At 45.9% G+C, this 23193-nt stretch overlaps 1 protein-coding gene across 3 annotated transcripts in view; it reads right to left on the reverse strand.

Moving 5' to 3' along the window:
• The window catches only part of NOTCH3 (notch receptor 3), an 80134-nt gene that overhangs the window by 39089 nt on the left and 17852 nt on the right, over nt 1-23193 (reverse strand). For all 3 annotated transcript variants that reach the window (XM_072990348.2, XM_072990350.2, XM_072990349.2), the window contains exons 3-8: nt 4795-4937; nt 4255-4590; nt 3458-3580; nt 2830-3063; nt 1937-2092; nt 1469-1654 (exon numbers count right to left, since the gene is read on the reverse strand). In XM_072990348.2, coding sequence (XP_072846449.2) covers nt 1469-1654; nt 1937-2092; nt 2830-3063; nt 3458-3580; nt 4255-4590; nt 4795-4937 — 1178 coding nt within the window. The remainder of the gene's footprint in view (nt 1-1468; nt 1655-1936; nt 2093-2829; nt 3064-3457; nt 3581-4254; nt 4591-4794; nt 4938-23193) is intronic.

Raw genomic sequence — 23193 nt, forward strand, 5'->3', positions numbered from 1 at the left:
GGCCGGCCCCAACATTAATATTCCAAGCACAATGCTGCACTCCCAACTGTCTGTATGAACATTGTACTGATTTCCCCGGCACCCCAGTCCCATAGCACGGTGACAATGGGAGGTGGGGCAGCTGTATAGCCATCCCTCACTTTCCACAGCTCCCTTCATCCGTATACACTCGCCTTGGCCCCAGCATGGCTGTCTAAAGATCTCCGCTGCTTTTGGGGGCCAAGCTCACCACACTGCAATGATGCGCTGGAGGCAGAAATGGCAGTACACTCATCCAGAGAGAGAGACCTACATGACAGCCCCCACATTTACAGTGCTAACCTATGCTGGAAACAGCCAGCCCCCTTCCTCAACCTTCCTCCTAAGTCTGTATACTGAGTGTACTAATCAGTTCTGCTCTTGCAGTAACTATACGAAATAAAGAGCCTGAAAGCATACAAACTGGCAGGGGACAGGGGGTGAGGGAAAAGCTCAGCATAGATTCCTACATATCTATACTAATATAACTATCCATGTTCCCCCTGGTTCTCTTAGTCTGAAGAATACAACCCACCAACCAGGGCTAGGAGAATCATGAGTACCTTCCTGATGTACATGCATAAAAAGATTAGGCACTGCAAGAGAGATAGGAAGAGTCAAAACCCAAGAGCTGCCTCTTCACAAGAGTCTGAAATCTAAATAAAATAAACTCCTTCAAAGAATCAGAGATGCACTCTTGGTGCCTTGGTGCAGACCAGGGATTATGTTCTTGCACCAAGCAGACACATGCCTAGGCAGGAAGCAAGGACTGTTTTTCAATAATTTATACAAAATTTCAAATGCGCCTTGTGCTTTACACAGAGAAGCCCTCCCACTCTGGCACTATCCAGAAGCACAAGACTACAACTCTCATCCTCTTCAACTAGCATAAACATGGCCCAGCAAATCTGGAAAGCAGCAGGTTTGGGAGGATTAATGGAGCTTCACAGCAACTTTGAAAAATGTAACTGAAAATGGTTGTTGTGGGTTTTTCGGGCTCTTTGGCCGTGTGCTGAAGGTTGTTCTTCCTAACGTTTCGCCAGTCTCTGTGGCCGGCATCTTCAGAGGACAGCAACCTGTGCACCAAACTGCACCAGAGCACAGGTTGCTGTCCTCTGAAGATGCCGGCCACAGAGACTGGTGAAACATTAGAAAGAACAACCTTCAGAACACGGCCAAAGAGTCCGAAAAACCCACAACCATTAGATCCCGGCCGTGAAAGCCTTTGCAAATACAGTAACTGAAATTGTCATGGTTAAAAGGAAATTGAAGCAAAGAAGTAACTTACTAAAGTTTGTTCAATGAACTCACACCTGGCAGGGACTTGGCACTAGTTCTTCAAAATCCAGTTACATAGCAGCTTTCTTTTCCCCCTTTAGACTGCTTGCATCATGAGGGGAATATTTTGCTCCTCTAATGGTTCAACATCAGGTAGAGCCAGGGAACTCACCCGACATGCAGATGCAGGTAAACTCCCCAATGCGGTCAAGGCAGGTAGCATCATTCTGGCAAGGCATGGAGAGGCACTCATTGATGTCTGTCTCACAGCGTGGTCCTGTGTAGCCACGGCCACACTGGCACTGGAAGGAGCCTTGTGTATTCACACATTTGCCAAAATGCTCACATGGATTGGCTCCTGGAGATGGCAAAGGAACACGACGTGAACATAGGTGGATGGAGGGCCCAAAATTACAACCCCTCTATCTTCACTTTAAGGAAAAAAAGCAAACAAGGAATTGAAGCAGCACCTCTCTGAAGCCAGCTAGTCTCAGTCTTTTACGTGCAATTTTGCAATTCAGAGAGCTAACCTAAGTCCATCTTGGACTCATCCTCCCCGGACCTTTCCCTGCCGCTCAGTGGAGAGGCAGTTCCTCTTTTTTTTGATTCTACAAAATAAGAAAGGTTCAGTAATTCTCACCAATGGAACACTCATTCACATCCTGATCGCATGCCCCCCCAGTGAAACCAGGAGGACAGGTGCAGATGGCACGGCCGTTCATCGGGTTGGTGTCACAAATTGCATCCTCGTGGCAAGGGTTACTGACGCAGGCATCATCCAAGTGACAGAGAAGGCCTAGGGGGGAAAGACCATGAAAAGAAATCACATGACAGCAGTGCCTAGTAACAGGAAGTGCAGAGAATGGGGCAGAGTTAATGGGGAAAAGGCAACTCATGGCTACATCTTGTTCATGCCCAACAAACTTCCCCCCCCCCCATTTAGAAAGCTATCCTAGCCATGTTATCCACATCCCACCGAGATGTTCATTTCAGTATCCTGACCAAAGCTCCCAAAACATCTACACCAGGCTTGTCCAACCTGCGGCCCGAGGGCCGCATGCGGCCCAGGTCACCTCATAATGCGGCCCAGTGCAATTTTTTATTTTAAAAGAAATTCCAAAGTTTCAAGTTACACTGCCGGCGCTTGCGGCCGGGGCACGTCACTACAGTAGAGGGGAAGAGAGGGAAGGAAGGAGTGGGAGGGGAGGGGACAGGGGGTCTGTGTGACTGCATTGTGCCGTCCCCGTCAATAGGTGGACCCCCTCCCGGCCCCATAAAGCCACCGGAGTCGAAGCTGGCAGCCTCTGCTGTCTGAGATCGCAGCTGCCAGTAAGCGCGCTTGGAGCGGGGCTGTGGAGGACAGCTAGGGCTGCCCCCCCATGCGGCACAAACCAAATTTATGTGCAGCCCAAACCAAATGTTCATCTTCTGTTGTGACCCAGGGAAGGTGAAAGGTTGGACACCCCTGATCTACACAAACCAGAACAAAATCAGACAACATGGATATGTTATGCAAGGTGAGTAACCAGATACCTGTCTTGCCCATAGGACAGGCACAGTAGAAGGAAGCCACACGATCATGACAGGTTGCACCGTGAAAGCAGACTGCTGTCTGGCAGTCATCGATGTTCTCACTGCAGCTCTCCCCAGTCCAGCCATTGACACAGACACAGGAATGCCCTCCATTGGTGTTGAAACAAGTGCCCCCATTGTGGCAGGCATTGGGCTGCAGCTGGCATTCATCCACATCCTCAGTACAGAACTGGCCTAGAGGGCAAGGAGAGGGAGGCAGTTCTTACGGGAACAGCCTGGCCAAAAGCTCCTACACTGACATCTTTCCCCCTTCCTGCTTCCCAGTCCTGGGACATTTCCATTTACTGAGCCAGGTCAGTATCTTGCAAAACTGGAGTACAAAACAACCCACACTTCATTCTGTACAAGACAGACAGACAGACAGACTTCCTGATTTGGAGGATAATGCTGAAAGAACCCCATAATGACAAGCAGAAAAGGAAATTCCTCATCTCTGAGAGATTCCCACTTCCCCCAAGTCCCCCAGAATGCTCTAGGGTTCTCATCACATCCTGGCTCTTGCACACACAGAGAGAGAGAGAGAGAGAGAGACAGAGACAGAGACAGAGAGAGAGAGAGAGACCCATACCTGTCCACTCAGGAGGGCACTGGCAGTTGTAGGTGTTGACGCCATCCACACAAGTGCCCCCATTCATGCACATGTGGTCTGGACAGTCATCTATGTTGATCTCACAATTGTGGCCCTCAAACCCTATGGACAGAGAAGAGAAGGATTTAGTTCAGCTTGGGAAAATCAAAGAAAGCAAAAGCCATCAACCCATCGTTCTGCTACTAAGGTTCCATTCAGGCCTATAATCCCATGCACCCTTTTCTGGGAGTCAATGCCACAGAGCACAGTAAGACTTCCTCCCAAGGATGCATGCACAGGATTGCCCTGTAGGATTGAAAACCAAGTTCAAGCTTGGCCAGGAATGGCAGAAACGGAAAATACGACAATGTAGGGCAGAGTCTCTGAGCTACTTCGCAAAACACCCATCTCTTATTTAAACTCCCACTCTCATTCAAGATCTCAAACTCAAATAAGGAGGAAGAATTAGTCAGGCCTTGCCCTGCATTTTGGCTTACACAGCTGGAACCACAGCTGCTGTGAGCCAATTCTGACTGCCTCCCCCTTTGATTGCTTCCTTCCTGCTCCACCAAGGCTCTCAACAGCTTCCCATGAGCTTCCTGACAGCAGAATGGTGCAGCACAGCATAGTCTAGCCAGGGAAAAGAAAGGGCTAGGCTCATGCTGCAAGGACCGCTTGACATCGCCCAGATTCTCAAAGAGATATTCTCACCTAAAATCTATCCCCCTCCACCCAGTACTCAACCCTGTTCCCATACGGCAGAGTTAAGCATGGCCTTCTTAGAACTGTTCACTCACCTGGTAAGCAAGCACACTCGTAGCTGAGTTCCCCTGTCTGACGGCAAGTACCCCCGTTGAGACACTGGGAGGGAGCACACGGTGTGGAGATGCTCTCACAGTGCTGCCCTGTGTAACCCGGTTGGCACTGGCACCGGAAAGAGCCAGGTGTATTCAGACAGGTGCCCCCATTCTGGCACAGACCAGGCAGCCGACATTCATCCACATCACTCCGACAGTTGCGGCCCTGATAGCCGGATGGGCACGTACAGTTGTATCGGCCATTCCAGTTGGTACAGCGGCCGCCATTAAGACATGGCTTGCTGGCACAGGCATCAAACAGAGAGCAGTCTTGGCCTAAACAAGAGAGTTCCTTGTGACTTTGGGCCTGGAAGGGAGGGCGTTAACTCTTCATCCTATTTCCTACATCCTCACCTATGATCGCACACCCTAGTGAATTCCCATGTACACTCCCATCCCAGAGGAGCAGTTTCCCACTGGGAAGGCAGAAAGCGTATAGGACACCAAGGCTTCCTCGCCCACCTCACTGCATGCCCTCACCTCGGAAGCCTTTGGCGCAGGTACACTGGTAGTGCACCGTGCCGTCTCGTAGTGTGCTCTCACATGCCCCCCCATTGGCACAGGGAGATTGGTGGCATGGATCTTGAAACTGGCAGTGTTCCCCAATTAGTCCAGGCTGGCATCTGAAAGAGAAAAATAGTTCATTAGATGACTTGTTGCATTCCTCTTAATTTTTTTAAAATACGTTTTTATTCTTTGGAAATAATATAAGGAAAAACAGGGGGAAATGCCAAAAGTTTTAAAAAAATTACAGAGAATGCTAAAACCCCAAAAAGGCATAATAATAAGAAAACGTAAGTGTAAATATCAATAAAAAATGACCAGATATCCAAATAAGTATCTATATACACTTGCCATCTGTATGCCACATGCTCAGATGTTGAAACAATGATAATGTCATCAAGCCATCAGTTATGCCACTTGTCTTATTTATTATATATTTAAAATACTTCTATCCCTCTTTTCTCCCGAAAAGGGACTTAAGGTGGCTTGCATCATTAAAAAGACAGTATTCAAAAACAGTAAATATACAAATATTTTAAAAAGAATTAAACAAGGATCATATTAAAAATAGTAAATAAAATCAGCATTAAAACACATTTAAAACAGAGCACAACAATCCATTTAAAAATCCCTCTCAGACCACCAGTCATTAAGGAAAACTCTGCCTGAAGAAAAAAAGGTCTTTGCCTGCTTGCAGAAAGACAGCAAAGAGATGACCAGCCTGGCTTCCCACGGGAGGGAGTTCCAGAGTCTGGGAGCAACAGCAGGAGAAGGCCCTCCACCACCAACAACCCGTCTCTCCACCAAACGCACCGGCAGGGGAAAGATTGAGAGAAACAGAAAAAAACACACACACACACACACACACACACACACACACACACACACACACACACACACACACACACACACACACACACACACACACACACACACACACACACACACACACACACACACACACACACACACACACACACACTAAAACCAGCCCTTTTAATTGTGCCCGGAAACAGATCCGCAGCCAGTGGAGGTGCTGTAACAGGGGAGTGATATGTTCCCTGTAATCAGCCCTGGTTAACAATTCGGCTGCGGCATTTTGGACCCTCTCGAGTTTCTGAACACTTTCCAAAGGCAGCCCCACATAAGAGCATGTTATGGTAATCCAGCCAAGATGTAACTAGGGCATGTGTCACCAGGGCCAGATCAGACCTCTGAAGAAACGGGTGCAGCTGATGTACTAGTTTTAACTGTGCAAAGGTAGTCCTGCCGAAACCTGGACATCCAGGCTCAGGGACGAATCCCGGAGCTCCCCCGAGCTGCACACCTGTGTTTTCAGAGGGAGTGTAACGTCCTCCAGCACAGGCCGCAACCCTATTCCTTTATTTGCCCTTATCCAGTCCATTACTGACACCAAACACTGATTTAGAACTGAAACAGTTTCCTTGGATTTAGATGGAAAGGAGAGATAGAGTTGAGAGACAGAGTCAGGTGTCATCGGAGTACTGGTGATGCCAAACTCCCAAACTCTAGACAACCTCTCCTAGCAATTTTATGTAGATGTTGAATGGCATAGGGGACAAAACAGAACCCTGAAAGACACCACAGGCCAATGGCCAGGATGTCGAACAGGCATCCCCCAGCATCTGGGTTTTCCCCTCCAGGAAGGATCAGAGCCACTGTAAAGCAGTGCCTCCAAGTTCCATCCCAGACAGATGACCCAGAAGGATACCATGGTTGATGGTATCGAAAGCCACTGAGAGGTCCAGCAGAACCAACAACGACACACTCCTCCCGTCCAGCTTCCAGAATAGATCATCCACCAAGGTGGCCAAAGCAGTCTCTGTCCCATAACCAGGCCTGAAGCCACATTGAAATGGATCTAGATAATCCGTCTCATCCAGGAACCCCTAGAGTTGAGAAGCCACAACCTGCTCCAACACCTTGCCCAATAATGGGATATTAGAGACTGGCAGGTAATTATTCAGTATTGTGGAGTCCAAGGAGATTTTTTTTTCAATAACGGTCTTACTATTGCCTCCTTCAAGATGCTAGGATCCTACCCCGCTTCAAGGAGGCATTCACTACCTATTGGACCCACTTGGCCCGTCCCTCTCTGGCGGATTTTATAAGCCAGGTGAGGCAAGGGTTCAGCAGATAAGTGCTGGCTTTCACTTCTCCAAGGGTCCTGTCCACATTATCAGGCTGCAGAAACTTGTGTCCACTGGGTAGTGTTGTAATGCTAAAAATCTACAAATCCGAGAACTCTCAGGGGTTATTGGAAAGGTGGGGCATGTGAGAATGTTATGGAAAAAAACAGCATCAAGGTGGGAAAGGCACCCTTGTGAAGGTTATTTGTAGGAGAATGGAGAGGGGGAAAGACTCGTTGAAGCTGAGAGACGCAATGAAGGATCATAATCAACAAATAGCCTGAAAGTCAGAAAATCTGCATTCAGGGTCCCTCTACTGTAAACTGATTAGCTTTCCTATCATCAGGAAAAAGCAATTAAATCAATGAATAATTGTGAAGCTATTGCAGAGGATCCAAGAAAGAAGGCAAGACTAATGGAGACAGAAAGTTACATAGAGAAGCCTCTGTCCTAGCCTTAGTACTGAAATGACAGCCACCAGCAAAGGGTATAAAATGCTCCCAACATTCAGTTGACTCAGGCCCAAAGACTATGTTTCTACAGTGGTGCCTCACTTAGCGATTGCTTCATTTAACAATGTATTCGCTTTGCGATGGGTTTCTTTGAGGAATTTTCCGCATCGTTTAACAATGTTCTCTATGGGGGATTTTCACTTAAAGATGTCTGGTTTTGCTCATTTAAAAGTGTCTTAAAATGTTTGAAACCTGTTTTAAATGCTTGGAATAGTTAGTCCACCTTGTGAAACCTTTGCAAACTTAATTTGGCTTTGTTCTGAGTCTTCGTTAATTTTTGGTGAATTTTTTTCCCCCATTGAAAAGCATTGAACGGACAGTTCAATGCGGGGGAAGAAAAATCACCAAAAATTAACGAAGACTCAGAACAAAGCCAAATTAAGTTTGCAAAGGTTTCACAAGGTGGAATAACTATTCCAAGCATTTAAAACAGGTTTCAAACATTTTAAGACACTTTTAAATGAGCAAAAACGGACATCGGAAAGCCATTGAAAATCATTGAGTCGGCTTCAATGATTTTCAATGGGGGAAACATTGTATCGCTTAGCGATGTTTCCTATGGGGATTTTCGCTTAAGGACGGTAATCCGTTCCCATTGGAATGGATTAACCGGTTTTCAATGCATTGCTATGGGAAATGGTGTTTCGCTTAACAATGTTTTCCTATAGCAATGTTTTTTTTGGAACCAATTAACATCGTTAAGCGAGGCACCACTGTAATTGTTTAGCCAGTTGCAGCTTCCTAATACAGCAAACGGTACAGATGCTCATGACTATTTTTGTGTTAGGCCACTCTTCACATGCCCATGGACTCTCATTATTTGCTTTCTACTTTTGTTCCATTAAGCTTAAGAACTATAACCTCTGCACCAACCTAGATTTCTTTCTGCAGTTTTACCAAGTGAGGAGCCCCATCCAAACAAGAGCCCGTGCAGGGGGACTTACTATAAATTGGATGACTTCTTTTGAGAAACAGTTCGCTGAAGACTGCCTCTTCTAGCTCATTCTAATCTAGCCCAGCAGTATGTGTCATCTGCACATTTTGCTGAACTGCCCACACTCAGCCTTCACCATGCTGAAAATAGATAGCTTAAACATGGGCCTTCTGTCAGGTTCTAGCCAACCATTTCCTCTTACCAACAAATTCCAGGCAGAACTAAAAAAAAAAAAAAAAGCCTTCTTCCCACTCAGGGTAAGATTTTGTCAGCAAAGATGACTGCAAAACATTGGGGAAAGTCATAAACTAGATGGGGCCTAATGAAGGGTCAGACATTTATACAGATGACAAACAACTTAGCTTCATATCATCTTGCTATGTTGAGAATAAATCATATAATCCTGAGCCAAATAAAAAGTTATGCAAAAAGTTACACAAATATAAATTTACGCAAAAACCTTTGACTGTGTGGACCACAACAAACTATGGCAAGTTCTTAAAGAAATGGGAGTGCATGGCTACTTTATCTACCTCCTGAGAAATCTGTACATGGGACAGGAAGCAACAGTTAGAACTGGATATGGAACAACTGATTGGTTCAAAATTGGGAAAGGAGTACAACAAGGCTGTTTATTGTCTCCCTGCTTATTTAACTTATATGTAGAATACATCATGTGGAAAATGCCCGTCTGGAGGAATCCCAAACCGCAATTAAGATTGCCAGAAGAAATATCAACAACCTCAGATATGCAGACGATACCACTCTGATGGCAGAAAGTGAAGAGGAATTAAAGAAACTCTTAAGGAGGATAAGCGAGCGCAAAAAATGGTCTGAAGCTGAACATTAACAAAAAAAACTAAGATCATGGCCACTGGTCCCATCACCTCTTGGCAAATAGAAGGGGAAGATATGGAGGCAGTGACAGATTTTACCTTCTTGGGCTCCATGATCACTGCAGATGGTGACAGTAGACACGAAATTAAAAGCCTCCTGCTTCTTGGGAGGAAAGCGATGACAAACCTAGACAGCATCTTAAAAAGCAGAGGCATCACCTTGCCGACAAAGGTCTGCATAGTCAAAGCTATGGTTTTTCCAGTAGCCATGTATGGAAGTGAGAGTTGGATCATAAAGAAGGCTGACCGCCAAAGAGTTGATGCTTTTGAATTGTGGTGCTGGAGGAGACTCTTGAGAGTCCCCTGGACTGCAAGGAGGACAAACCTATCCATTTTGAAGGAAATCAACCCTGAGTGCTCACTGGAAAGACAGATCCTGAAGCTGAGGCTCCAATACTTTGGCCATCTCAGGAGAAGAGAAGACTCCCTGGAAAAGACCCTGATGTTGGGAAAGTGTGAAGGCAAGAGGAAAAAGGGACGACAGAGGACGAGATGGATGGACAGTGTCATCGAAGCTACCAACATGAAGTTGACCCAACTCCGGGAGGCAGTGGAAGACAGGAGGGCCTGGGGTGCTCTGGTCCATGGGGTCACGAAGATTCGGACACGACTGTTACATACAGCACTGATGTTACCTGTCTGTCATGGGTTGGAGGGAAAGTTCCATCCTATGGGGAGTGGAAGGCGGGACATCAGGAGGAGGGGCTGTACTGTATATATATGGAGAAGCTGAAGGAGAAGCTGGAGGAGAGCTGAGAGAAGAAGCTGGTGTGGGAGTCTGTGTGTCAGACAGGGTACTACTGTGTGTCAGTCAGTACCAACCTGATAGGTTCAGGTGTCTGTATGGTTAGCCAGAACTGATAGGTTCAGGGTCTGTGCTTTATTTAAAGGTGTTCTGTGTGAACCAAACTGGTGTATGTATGATTGAGATTAAGCCACGTTACTGTATCTTATTCACTTGATCATTTTATTTTCCCTGTGTGTGATTTAAATAAACCTTATTCCTTTATTTGTTAAAAATCCATTCCTGGTCTGTGTGACTCCTTACAGGGAATGGTTGGTGGCAGCTTAGTGAAACTGTGGTATATCCCAGTAGGTCTGGGGTTGTCACATTGATTGGTGTCCAGCGTGTGGGATACGACTGGTCCAGTTGTCCAGTGGTACAGCAAAGCCTTGGCAAGTGTGCCCAGAGCAAGGGGGGTCTAGTCAGGGACAATCTGAGAGCGCGTAGGTAATCTTCTAGGCTTACCTCACGGGGAGGTAGGCTAGTGGAAGAACGTGTGACCTCAGATTGGTGGGACTAGATTAGGGAGCTCTGAGGCAACCTGTTTTGGCGGGAAAAAGGCTGAGGCAAAGCTGAGTGAAGTAGCAGTGATCTAGCCTGTCTGCTGAGAGGCCTAGCAGAGGGGGGTAAACTCTGGCTGGCAACAGTTGCAAGTTAGTGCTGAAAGAACAGCAGCAATCTATAGAAGGCTGGTTCTGAGGCAAAAGGAAAAAAGTCGTCGCTTTATTTTGAGGCTTGACTTTTGAAGGCAGCCTGTTCTGGAGGGGGATTATGCCCTTGACTCGAAGCCAAATGGCAGAAATGGGGGAAGTAAGAGACCCACAGGTAGACCAAGGTTCTGAGGAGGAATTTGGCTCAGTGCAGGATGAGAGCATGGGAGAACTGACCTCAGAACTCAGAAAAAGGCTCCTAGCCCAACAGCATGAATTTAGGATGAAACAATTAGAAAGGGGAACGGCCCTGAGGATAAAAGAGATGGAACTGAAACATAGAATTAGAATGGCACAATTAGAATTAACATTCCTAAATAAGAAAAATAACAATTTATCAGTTGAAGAAATTTCGGAAAGAGAAAAGTATGAGGCTCAGGCCAGACAAAGTGAGCAAGAACTTGAAAAGGTAAAAGATATAAAAGCTAGGGCTGAGGAAGAGATTTTACAGATCAGGGCTGAGTTTGAGGCTAAGCAAAAGGAGCTGGATTTGAGAATAAAAGAGAAGAAATTGCAGCTAGAAAAGAAACCAAAAGAAGGCACACAGGTTAAGGCACAACCTCAAAACCTGAATTATTCTGAAGAAAACATGAGGGAAACATGGGACCCTAAGTACTCCAAAGGGTTAGGTCAGAGCCCGCCAAAAATGGGCGGCCATTTTGTTGATAAAACTTCTGGGCAGAGCCAGTCCAGGAACCAGATTTTGGAGGGAAAACCAAAACCAGAGGAGAAAGACTCCAAGTACAGCAGAAAATGTTATTTCTGTCAAGGAAAGGGCCATCTAATCTCAGGGTGTGAGAAATGGAAGCAGATAAAGGGAAATTTGCCTCATTATTTGAGTGGAACCAAGCCAAAAGCTGTGTTCTGTGTCCAGAAAGAGCAAAGCTCCTTGTCACTGAGGGAGCCTGTTGCCATGGCTACTCAATCTGGAACAGTTACATCTGCTGATCAGGCTGAGGAAAATGGTCCTCTTGTGGAGGTCAAGCGCTGCTTGCTAGTGAGAACAGATTCGCAGTTGTTTGAAACCGCAGGGGTGGACGTAGGAATACTTGACCATCAGTATAGGGGGCTGAGGGATACTTGTTCCCAGGTGACCCTGTGCCATCCAGATATTATTCCTAGGGAGTATGTAATCCCAAATGAGAGCATAAAGGTGGCAGGGATTGAGGGACAGGTGATCTCGCTGCCAGTAGCTGAGGTACCTGTGAACTTTCAAGGCTGGAGGGGAGTTTGGCGGCTAGCGATTTCATCGACTCTGCCAGCAGCCGTGCTCGTGGGAAATGACCTGGCTGAACATGTGAAACGGGTGCTAGTGATTACACGCTCACAAGCTAACACAGGGACAGTTCAAGGGGGTATTGGAGAGCCCGAGACGGAAGCAGAGGGGAGTTCCGAAGCTGTGGTGGAAACTTTAACCACAGACAGCCGATTTGGCCAAGAGCAAAAGGCAGACGCCACTCTCCAAAAGTGTTTTGAACAGGTGACAGACGCCCAGCTAACACCTGAAACCCCAGTGAGATTTCGAGAGAAAAAGGGAATTTTATATAGAGAGACCCTGAGGAATATCTCAAAAGGGGGAGAGTTGAGGAGTCAGCTGGTGGTACCTGAAAAGTATCGCCCCATGATCTTAAAAAGGGGGCACTCTGACATGTTTGCTGCGCACTTAGGGGTGAACAAAACACAACAGAGAATTACACAGAATTTTTACTGGCCTGAAATAGGGAAGCAGATCAAGGAGTTCTGTAAACAATGTGATGTGTGTCAGAGGCAGGGGAATAACCGTGACAGGACCAAAGCAAAGTTGTGCCCTTTGCCTGTGATTGACACTCCGTTCAAATGCATAGGGGTGGATATTGTGGGACCTTTGCCCAAGGCCACAAAGAGGGGGAACCGGTTCATTCTCACCATTGTGGACCATGCCACGAGGTACCCTGAAGCCATACCCTTGACTAACATTGAAACTAACACAGTGGCAGATGCCTTGGTGGGGTATATGTCCAGGATGGGATTTGCCTCAGAAATAATCACAGATTTGGGCGCATCGTTCACATCGAAGCTCATGAAACGGTTATGGCAAATCTGTGGAATTAAACACAAGGAAACCACTGCCTATCACCCTGAAAGTAATGGGTTAACGGAAAAGTTCAATGGGACTCTGATGCGCATGATTAGGGCTTACTTGGCAGAGAATCCAAACAATTGGGACCAGAAGCTACAATCCCTTTTGTTTGCTTATCGATCAGTGCCACAAGCCAGTACCGGGTTCAGTCCGTTTGAACTTTTGTTTGGGAGAAGGGTGAAAGGGCCACTCGATTTAATCAAACAAAATTGGGAGCAGATCACCCAGGATGACCCACAAGACGTGGTGACATATATAGACTCTTTAAGGAATGACCTAAAGAGAACCCTAGAGCTAGCAGCAGAGACCCTGCAAGCTCAAAAGGTCAGAAAGAAAGCTTGGGATGACCAGCAAGCCAGGGAGAGGCACTTTAACCCAGGGGAGGAAGTGCTTTGGCCTAGGCCTTGCAAAGAGAACAAACTGCAGCTGGGTAGCCCAGAAATAAAATACTTGGGTCACATAGTAGGGGGAGGAATGATCAAACCCCTAGAGGCCAAGATAGAAGCCGTTCGTGATTGGCCCAGACCCAACACCAAGAAAAAAGTCAAATCATTTCTTGGGTTGGTGGGCTACTACAGAAAGTTCATTCCAAGGTTTAGCGAGATTGCGGCTCCGCTGACCGATCTGACGAGGAAGAAGACTGATGACCGCATCCCGTGGACCAGCGACTGTGAGGAGGCGTTCCAGAGGTTGAAGGAGGCCCTCATCAACTATCCAGTGCTGCGTGCTCCAGACTTCGACCGGGAGTTCATCATCTACACCGATGCGTCTAACAGCGGGGTAGGAGCAGTTCTTTGCCAGGAGGATGAAAATGGTGACCAGCATCCGGTGTCCTACCTGAGTAGGAAACTCCAGAAAGGTGAGAGACATCTGGCAACCGTGGAAAAGGAGTGCCTGGCCATAGTCTACGCGATCCAGAAGGCCAAGCCTTACATCTGGGGGAGACATTTTGTTCTGTGCACTGACCATTCACCACTGCAATGGTTAAAGACAATGAAAACCCACAATAGCAAACTTATGAGGTGGGCTTTAAACCTACAAGACTATGACTTTGAAGTGAAGGTGGTCAGAGGGTCAGTGAACTGTGTTGCTGACGCCTTGTCAAGAAGACCTGAAGATTGAAGACGGCGAAAGAAACATGGACTATGTATATATTTTGGTGACCAAAGGTTAAATGTATCTGGTTATTAAATATACCTGGTTTGTATGAATAAAGGTAACTTGATGTATTGTAAATGGTAAAAGTTTAAATGCCTAATCGATATGTTTATCCTAGAGTGAGTATGGTATTGTATGTTAATGTATAACTGTTTTTGTATGTTTTGGATCCAGGTTGTTTTTTGGAGAAAAGCACTTTTAGCTTTCCCCCTACAAAACAACTTATAAAGAGGGGAGGTGTTACATACAGCACTGATGTTACCTGTCTGTCATGGGTTGGAGGGAAAGTTCCATCCTATGGGGAGTGGAAGGCGGGACATCAGGAGGAGGGGCTGTACTGTATATATATGGAGAAGCTGAAGGAGAAGCTGGAGGAGAGCTGAGAGAAGAAGCTGGTGTGGGAGTCTGTGTGTCAGACAGGGTACTACTGTGTGTCAGTCAGTACCAACCTGATAGGTTCAGGTGTCTGTATGGTTAGCCAGAACTGATAGGTTCAGGGTCTGTGCTTTATTTAAAGGTGTTCTGTGTGAACCAAACTGGTGTATGTATGATTGAGATTAAGCCACGTTACTGTATCTTATTCACTTGATCATTTTATTTTCCCTGTGTGTGATTTAAATAAACCTTATTCCTTTATTTGTTAAAAATCCATTCCTGGTCTGTGTGACTCCTTACAGGGAATGGTTGGTGGCAGCTTAGTGAAACTGTGGTATATCCCAGTAGGTCTGGGGTTGTCACAACGACTTAATGACTAAACAACAAAAGAAAAAGTACAGCTCTGAAAGTTATGTTCGCACTGCTGAGCATCTCCTGATGGCTTGGGTGCCATCTTTTGCAAAGCAAAGTGTTCCCCAGAGAGAGAGAACGCAAAGTCAAGTCAAGGGAAGAGAAGGATCCCTTGCCATTCTTACTACAGAAAATTTCACAGTATCTCTGAAATACCGAATCTAGTAGCTCTTGCAGGACCTCGACTGTCTTGTGAGAAAGACAGACAGCCTGCCAGGTAAACAAGTCAGCCGTGCTGGTAAGATCTGTCAAGTGGCCACAGGCCAAATCTAAAGCAGGTGTAGTGAATCTTGTGTGAATAGTGGCCAGAGCAAAAAATAAAAGTAAAAATTCAGGCTGCTAACTAGATTCAGTTTGCATGGAAACTTCAAGAGAAAAGAAAGAGAGGGACAAAGAGAAAAGGACAGTTAAAAGCTAAGCTGCAGAGAGCACGCAGAATCTATCTGAAAGGCGAGTCTCAAAATCACTAAGGAGGCTGTGCTTAAGTGGCTGGAGATCTCTGCCGTCTGAGCCCAGGAAGGTGGGAGACTAAAAAAGAATACCTTCCAGACACACTGCAATCAGTTAAAGGTGAACCTGCCCACTTAGTCCCAGAAGCTATGAAAGGCCTGGCATCTGACCCAAAGGTTGCCAGTCATATTCTCATGTACCAGCTGTTTGTGCATACTTGCGCAAGGATGCAAATAGATGCAGAGAGAGGTGTAGAGCTCTAAGGGAATTGGGAAATAGTAAATTGGTAGTCTCTACTGTATGACTTGCAGACCTGAAGTATTAGCTAAGTAAATCAGTCAGCTAATAGTAATATAGGTTGAGTAATGGGTGTAAAATGCAACTTGTTTATTCTTTGGCAACCAAACACTACACTGATGCTTGCTCACTGAAGTTCTTATTTCTTAGACCAAAAACAAATCTGAGCCCAGTTTCTATAAATATCCAGAAGTGTACTTGGTCCAAATCAAAAGATATGCATTAAGGTTTCAAACATTCCCCCAGGGGAAGTATTGTAAACAAGGTGGCCAGGTCTCAGAGCGCTGATGGGAGGCTGAGAGAATCCCTGTGTCTCTTCAGGTCCCCAACTGGGGAGACAAATCTCAGCTCATGCTGGAGGAGAACATTCGTTTTTATTAGCACAGTTAATCACAGTTGAGTAGGCCCATTGAATTAATGGGGATTTAGTGAAACAACTCCTCTGTAAATTGGATTGATTCAAATGGGTCTACTCCAGTTATCTTATATGCTAAAGTAAGCCACAGTTATAGCAGACCTAGTTGAATCCATGGAAGTTAGAGAAGAGCTGACTCACCAAATCCCCACTGATTCAATGGACCTACTTTAGTGCAATTTACATGTCCTCTTCACTGCCTAGAGCACTCATTGGCTCAGCATGAAGGTATTTGCATGTGTGTTGTGCACATAGTATTGGTTTAGGAGGTAGTACGTACAGGAAATTAGTGTTGTCTCTCCCACACGCAGAAGGGTCCATTATCCTGGGACCCAACAAAGGCATGCTCCATGGTCTCATGTTTTGGGCCTGAAATCTTAGGGAAAGGAAGGCTGGTGACCTTGTAACTGTAAGCCAAAGACAACAGGTCTCTTCAACAAACCTTATGCCCATCCCTACAGCAGGTCTATTTTCCAAGCCAGATCTGCTACTTCACTTTGCCTTGCTAAGCCATAAAAATACTTACTTTCCAAAAATCCCCTCAGAGGTTCATGTTGGTGAAGGACGTAGTCCTCTAATCATAGCCACCTCCCTCCCTCCTCTAACCATGTAGGCCCAAGGAACCAACATAGTCAGCCCTGGAGTCTCATAAAAAAGCAGATCAGACTTAGTGGCCTAACAGCCTCAAGTTCAATGAACTAAAACCACTACCTTCTCCTTCAAGCAGTCTTTTCGCCTTCCACCACTAACCATGTGTGTATTTTCACACTCCTCTGGGACTGCATTGCCAGAAGCCCCTAAAAGCATATTAGAGCGACAAGGCCACAGTTAATGGCCAAAGAACAAATGCAGCCGAGAAACCCCTCCATTATTCTATGATTAAGATAAAGGTAAAGGTTCCCCTTGACAAATGTCCGGTCATGTCTGACTCCAGGGTGCAGTGCTCATCCCCATTTCCAAGCCATAGAGCCAGCATTTGTCCGAATACAGTTTCTGTGGTCATGTGGCCAGCACGACTAGACACGGAACGCTGTTACCTTCCCACCGTGATGGTACCTATTTATCTAGTCGCATTTACATGCTTTTGAACCGCTAGGTTGGCAGGAGCTGGGACAAAGCGACGGGAGCTCACTCCGTCACATGGATTTGATCTTACGACTGCTGGTCTTCCAACATTGCAGCACAGAGGCTTCTGCGGTTTAACCCGCAGCACCACCACATCCCACAATTCTATGATTAGACTGATTCATCTCATATGGACATGAGCCAGGAGAACAAAGAACTAATATATCGGCTGATACAAAGGCTGCAGAAGAGATGGCTTGCGATCTAAGCAGGGAGGACTCCTGCTGATATTTGGGGAAAGATGCCTCCTCACTCTCCTCACAAGCCTCTTCTGACTAATGACTGGCTGGAAAAATGACCTACCTGAGAAAATGTGGCATAATTCACTGGCTCACCTCACCCACAGCTGCTTATTTTGCATTTTTCTCAACTTGTAAGCTATCCTAGGAATGCCAATGGGCCGCTGCAGGGCAAGGCATATATAAATAGGGTCTTGTTTTTACTTTAAAATAGCAACTGAGGAGGATTTTGCTTTTTCCCCTTGCTGCTGTCTCAATGAAAACTGCTGCCTAAAACTATTCTCTCTTCGAGGAAGAACACTGTCCTTACTAATAAGGGCAGCTTACCTCCCAGGGTGAAGGAAAAACACTTTTCTCTAAGAGCACAGTATGGTGAGAAAGCATTAAACCTTTCCCCATGGCTTCTTTCCTGGCCCTTCATTCCTACCACAGCTGTTATTTTCACAGTAAAAACAAGACACATTAAATGCAATTAACCAGACAATACAGCCAATGTGAATACTATATATGTTTAACAGATAAATCCATGCACCCAAATAAAGTGTTGCTGTTGTCCTCTGGAAGTTGAGTCAAGGCAACTGGACTTCTTTCTCATTAGGTTGAAAGGTTTCGCTACTCATCCAAGTAGCTTCTTCAGGCATAGATGCCATGACTTCCACCTGGATGACTGAGAATCTTCACAGAAACATTGCTGTTGTTTCAACTTATATATCACCCCACAGCGCTAAAGCACTTTCTGGGCAGTTTATAACATAATTATGCAAACAACACTTTGCCCCCCCTCCCCCAGAAGGTTGGGTATTCTTTTACTGACCTCAGAAGGATGGAAGGCTGAGTCAGTCTTGAATTGGCTACTTGAACCTCTTACAATCGAACTCAGGTTGTGAGCAGAGGCTTGACTGCAGTCCAGCAATTTAACCACTGTGCCACAGGGTTTTTATTCAACTTGTATTGTTCAACTTGGCCCTTATTTGGGAAGAGACTGTATACTGTATAATATTTAGTCTTTATATCCTCCCAAGGGCCACTACAAGTGACACAGAGGGAGAACACAGGTCAGCAGTGAAGCACTGGTCTACACACCAACAAGCAGGGCTCTGTTAATTTACAGAAGAGCCCCTCCTGCCCTCCAGGGCAGTATGAGGGCAATCTCAATTATCAACTTAGAGTGGCTGGGTTCCCCAAAGTCGGAAGTTTTTTTCTGTCAACATCAAGAGCCAAGCCCTGACACCATGTCCCTACCTGTTCATATCTGGGGAGTAGAGCCGGGTTTCTATACCTCTCCCCTGTGGCTGTGAATCATCCGCTGTGTCTGTGCATGTCGCTCAGTGCTCTGTGACTCAGCCTTTACAACAGGGCTGCGAAGGTGGTAGTAGCAAGCCTGAGGCTCAATCCCAGAACTGAGTTATTGAGGCTTACTTGGGGGCAATAGAGCCAAACTCCATTTACACCCCAACCCATCTTAGAAAAATAATACCTTTTACCACATCAGCTTGCTGAGCAGACCTAGAAGAAGGTCAGCAACACAGAAGAACATAGGATGGAAGAGACAGATACAAAAGAAGAATTCATCCATCTGCCTCATTCCTATCATGGGCTCCTTGTTTTATTCCTAGCTCCTCTGATGTGCAAACCAAGCTCCAGAATTCTCTTACCAGGCTTTGATCCACTGGCACCCAGTTTCTAGTGTCCTGGTTTGTGATGACAGACACTGAAGACATTAGAGCTCTGTGCTGGCAAACCAGAGACTGAAGACAATTACTTATGCTTTACCAGCAGAGAGCAGCTAGTGGCTGACATAGCTCAAACACTGAGGTATGGTGGGGAATCAAACTTCCAACCTCTGGCTCTGCAGCCAGATACCTCCTAAACCACTGAGCTAAACAGCCAGCTTACATGAGCAAGAGGCATAATTGCAAGCCCTTCTCACAAAACCAAGAAAGCATTAAATAAAGCCTATTAGCAAGTACCATCAACTTCTTACATGACTATAAGGTTTTGTTCCAGCCCAGCAGGGAGGTAGATGGAAGCTGTAAGCAGCAGGAGAAAGAAGACATCATTATGACCTCATCTCCTTTTCCCCATTCCCAAGCCAGTTGCATCAACTTAAAAGCATCAGTGTAGGAGGCATCACTCTAGCAGCAACAATTCTGACCCCTGCTCGGATGCTTGCCTGCCCTTGTCCTATATATGGGGAAGCACAGCTGAACTCCCACTCGCTATACCTGGCAGAGAGAAAAGAGTAACGAAACATAAACTCTGATTTCCTATTCACAGGGAATAAAGGATTAATTGGCACTTTTCAAACACCATGTTACTTCTGTGAACCCTACTTCATCAGGGGTTCTCCCAGAGAAGGGAAGCAAACAAATGCCGTTTTAAGGATATTCATTTTATTTCACTCTAGGGTAGTCCCATTGAAGCATATAAATTCTTAAAATGAAGTACAAAAAAAGGGATCATATTAATAAAGTCTCCAGCATCTTAATGAGGGCTTTTCTCTGCTCATGTTTCAAGGATGAAGGTGTATACAGTATATCTCTCAGGCAGGCCCAGCGAAATGTGTAAGCTCCAACCATATGCGCAGCGCATGCTACTCACCGTGGGGAAGAAAAGCAATTTTCATCTTTGCCTACTACACAGGAAGCGCAAACAAGAGGATGTGCAAGTGACTCATTCATCCTCTGCCAATGCTTCTAGACAGCATCCAAGGCTGCTCTGAACTGCCAGCTGTCATGGGCCCCTTTTCTTGGGGCAGTGACATCAAGAAACAGGAAAAAGAAAAAGCCACTTGTCCTGCCTTTTCTTCTGTGCTCTCCAACTGCCCGGGGAACTATAATCTTTGGCAGTCCGAAGGAGGACTGGAGAGCAAGGAAGAGCCAGCGCAGGGGCAAGGGCTCCAACAAGAAGGGAGCTCCGCCATATGAGTCACTACTGGTCTCAGATGCTAATCAGATACAGAAGCCCAAATGAGACACAGCAGCAGCAAGCACGTGTCCATCTTCACAGGTCTACTTCATTCACGTATAAAGCAAGAGAGAGAGAGAGAGAGAGAGATCTTAAGGTGAAAAAAGCACCTTTTCACTCTTCCTGCTTTACCTCTACAGAAGGAAAAATATAAGTTAAAAAAGTGGAAGGACCAACAACCTGGAGCCAACTATGGGGAGGTAAGGCAAGATGGAGATAAAAGAGGAGAAAAGAGGAAAGATCAGTGCCCCCCTCCCCCCATGCACTCTTTTTTTCTGAGCTGTCACTCCATCTCTTGCTTAATATGCAAATGGCTTGGACACACAATGACCTTAACACTTTTTTTGGAAGGGGCATAAGGAATTAGCCAATCAAACAACGACTCTTGAAAAAAAAAAGTAAGATAGCCCCAAAACAATTGCAATGTAGGCAACCTAAAGGAGATCTGATCTGAACAACCCCCTGAATGTCCAGTGAAAACACTGCTGCTATGCTTCAAAGTGCATTGCTGGTTAGATAGCTCAGTGGTTTAGGTATCTGGCTGCAGAATGAGAGGTTAGGAGTTCGATTCCCCATTGTGCCTCCTGCAAATAAACCCAACCTGTGTGGTCTTGGGCAAGCTGCACAGTCAGGGTGCCTCCAGAAGAAGGGAATGAGTACTCTCTATCTAGAAAAGCCTGAAAACAGTCACCCTGCATCAGAATTGACTTGACGGCACATGAGTATTATTATTATGCTTTGAAGCAGAAAGGGGTACTTGTGTAGAAAAACTGCCTCTTCCTCGTTTTAAAACCACTAGATCCTTTTAAGTCAGTTGCAAAAGGGTGGGTGGGGGAACTACTCTTGGTTTTTGGTTTCTTTAGCTGACAAACAAGATCTAGAAGTCAAGGACCATAAACACATTGTAGATATGTAACTGGTGGTGGTAAGAGAAATACACTGTCTTTCACACTCCCCAATTAAAAGCAAGTTCAAGAAAGATACGTAATTTTCCAAACAAGTTTATCAAAGATATTTCCCAAACGAGTTTATCAAAAAAGGACACAAAAGAACCACCTAATCCAGGAGACTGCAAAGATGACATAAATGCAAGGATGCCATTGGCATTGTATCATGGAGTCCATTATTATAGATCAAGGACGTAGAAATTTGACAACCGGTCCCAGGTTACAATGGAGAGATACTAAAATCTGTCAGTGTCTGTTCCTATATGGCTATTCAAAGCTCCACTGAGTTGAATGGGATTTACTCCTAACGACATTGGTGCAGGGTTGCATCTTAAGGTGTCCATGTATTCTTAGTTTGCTCTTGCATAGTCATCAAAGACTAGTAACTTCCATTTGGCATGTATGTCAAGAAATCCAGTACAGTACTATGAAACACCCCCCCCCCTCAAAAAAAAACACAGTTCAGGAATTAGGATGAATATGCACATTTGCATGCATTAATTGGGCAAGTCTCCACTGGTTATGAGCAGAAGAGTGTCATATGCTCATTGCCTCTTGCTCCATTTTTCTTTTCTGTTTGTGAAAGAAACAGGTGAAGCAACAGGCGCAATAGAAAGGGAGAACAAACGAAAGTACCAAGGACAAACAGCTGGGCTTTGTAGGGGGTATAGAAACCCCCATCCAGGTTGAAAGCATTCTATAGAAATTAGGCACACATTTTAAGCTTGAATGCCTTCCCTCTGTTTAAAGACAACATTAAACATGGCCCTCGTCTCCTCAGCATTAGACACATTTGGGTTTAGGTCCTCGCAGGCCCTTCTTGAGAATTATAGCTCCCTTTACCGAGGCTCCCCTGCTCACATTCACTTTGAAATGACAGACAGCCTTCACCCAAGCTCCACCTTCTTCTTCAAGGCACCAGCCAGGAGACCGATGGTGGTGGGGAGGTGGGGGAGAAAGAGGCCACAGTCAATGAGAACCACCTTATTCATCCCTCCTCCACTTTGGCATTGCCAAGGCCAAAGTAGTCAACAGGTAAGCATCCCTTTAAGAGGCCTCTTTGCAGGTGTTTGTGGGGCGGGGGGGGGGAGAGAGAGAGAGAGAAGAAGAGGAGGTGAGCATTTTCCCTTCAGCTCTGAGCACTCCCAGGCCTCCCGGCCCAACCTGTCCAACAGGTTTCAGACCATGCTGCCAAGAGCTCAGTTCCTTTTTTTTCCTTCCTCTTTCCTGAACCTCCAGCAGAACATATCCAGAGTCCCCCACCCCACCCCCCACAAGTCCCCACTAATTCATCTGAAGGACCCTCAGGCAGACAGGGAGTGTGCGTCCTCTGGTGAATAATGCCCACTTCAGTGCCAGACATTCTGGCTTTGAAGTCCAGATCAGGACTTCCAAGTCAGCGCTAGCGTTTTCGTCTCCTGTCTCATCCCATCCAGGGATCCAGGCCAGGTGTTCTGCCTCCCAGTGATTCACCTGTTCTGGGCGTGGCGGCTACACGCTGATCCACCTGTCCTGGATTCCAACACAGGCAGAGCCAAGCCAAGTTCGGAACTCACCTCACCGCACTCGCTCATACACCTGCCACTAGGAGAAACAACAGAAGGAAGCAGGAGGAGGAGGGATCCCACGCCAAGAAAAATCCAGGTTTATTGCTCTTGACCACCAAACGAAACACAGCCGGAAACTTTGTCTGACCACCTGTGCCGTATGACCTAGCAAGTAACTCAGCTTACAACAGGAATCAATGGACATTGTGCAATATAGTGCTGGTAATCACTGTAATTATGCCATTCACACAACCTAGGTGGTTTGTCTCTTTCAAATGCTATCAGTGTTGCATAGAAAAACAGTGACAATACTATTTAGGTTATATAAAATCAGTCCTG

The sequence above is a fragment of the Pogona vitticeps genome, chromosome 2, assembly GCF_051106095.1.
Source record: "Pogona vitticeps strain Pit_001003342236 chromosome 2, PviZW2.1, whole genome shotgun sequence".
Taxonomy (NCBI): Eukaryota; Metazoa; Chordata; class Lepidosauria; order Squamata; family Agamidae; genus Pogona; species Pogona vitticeps.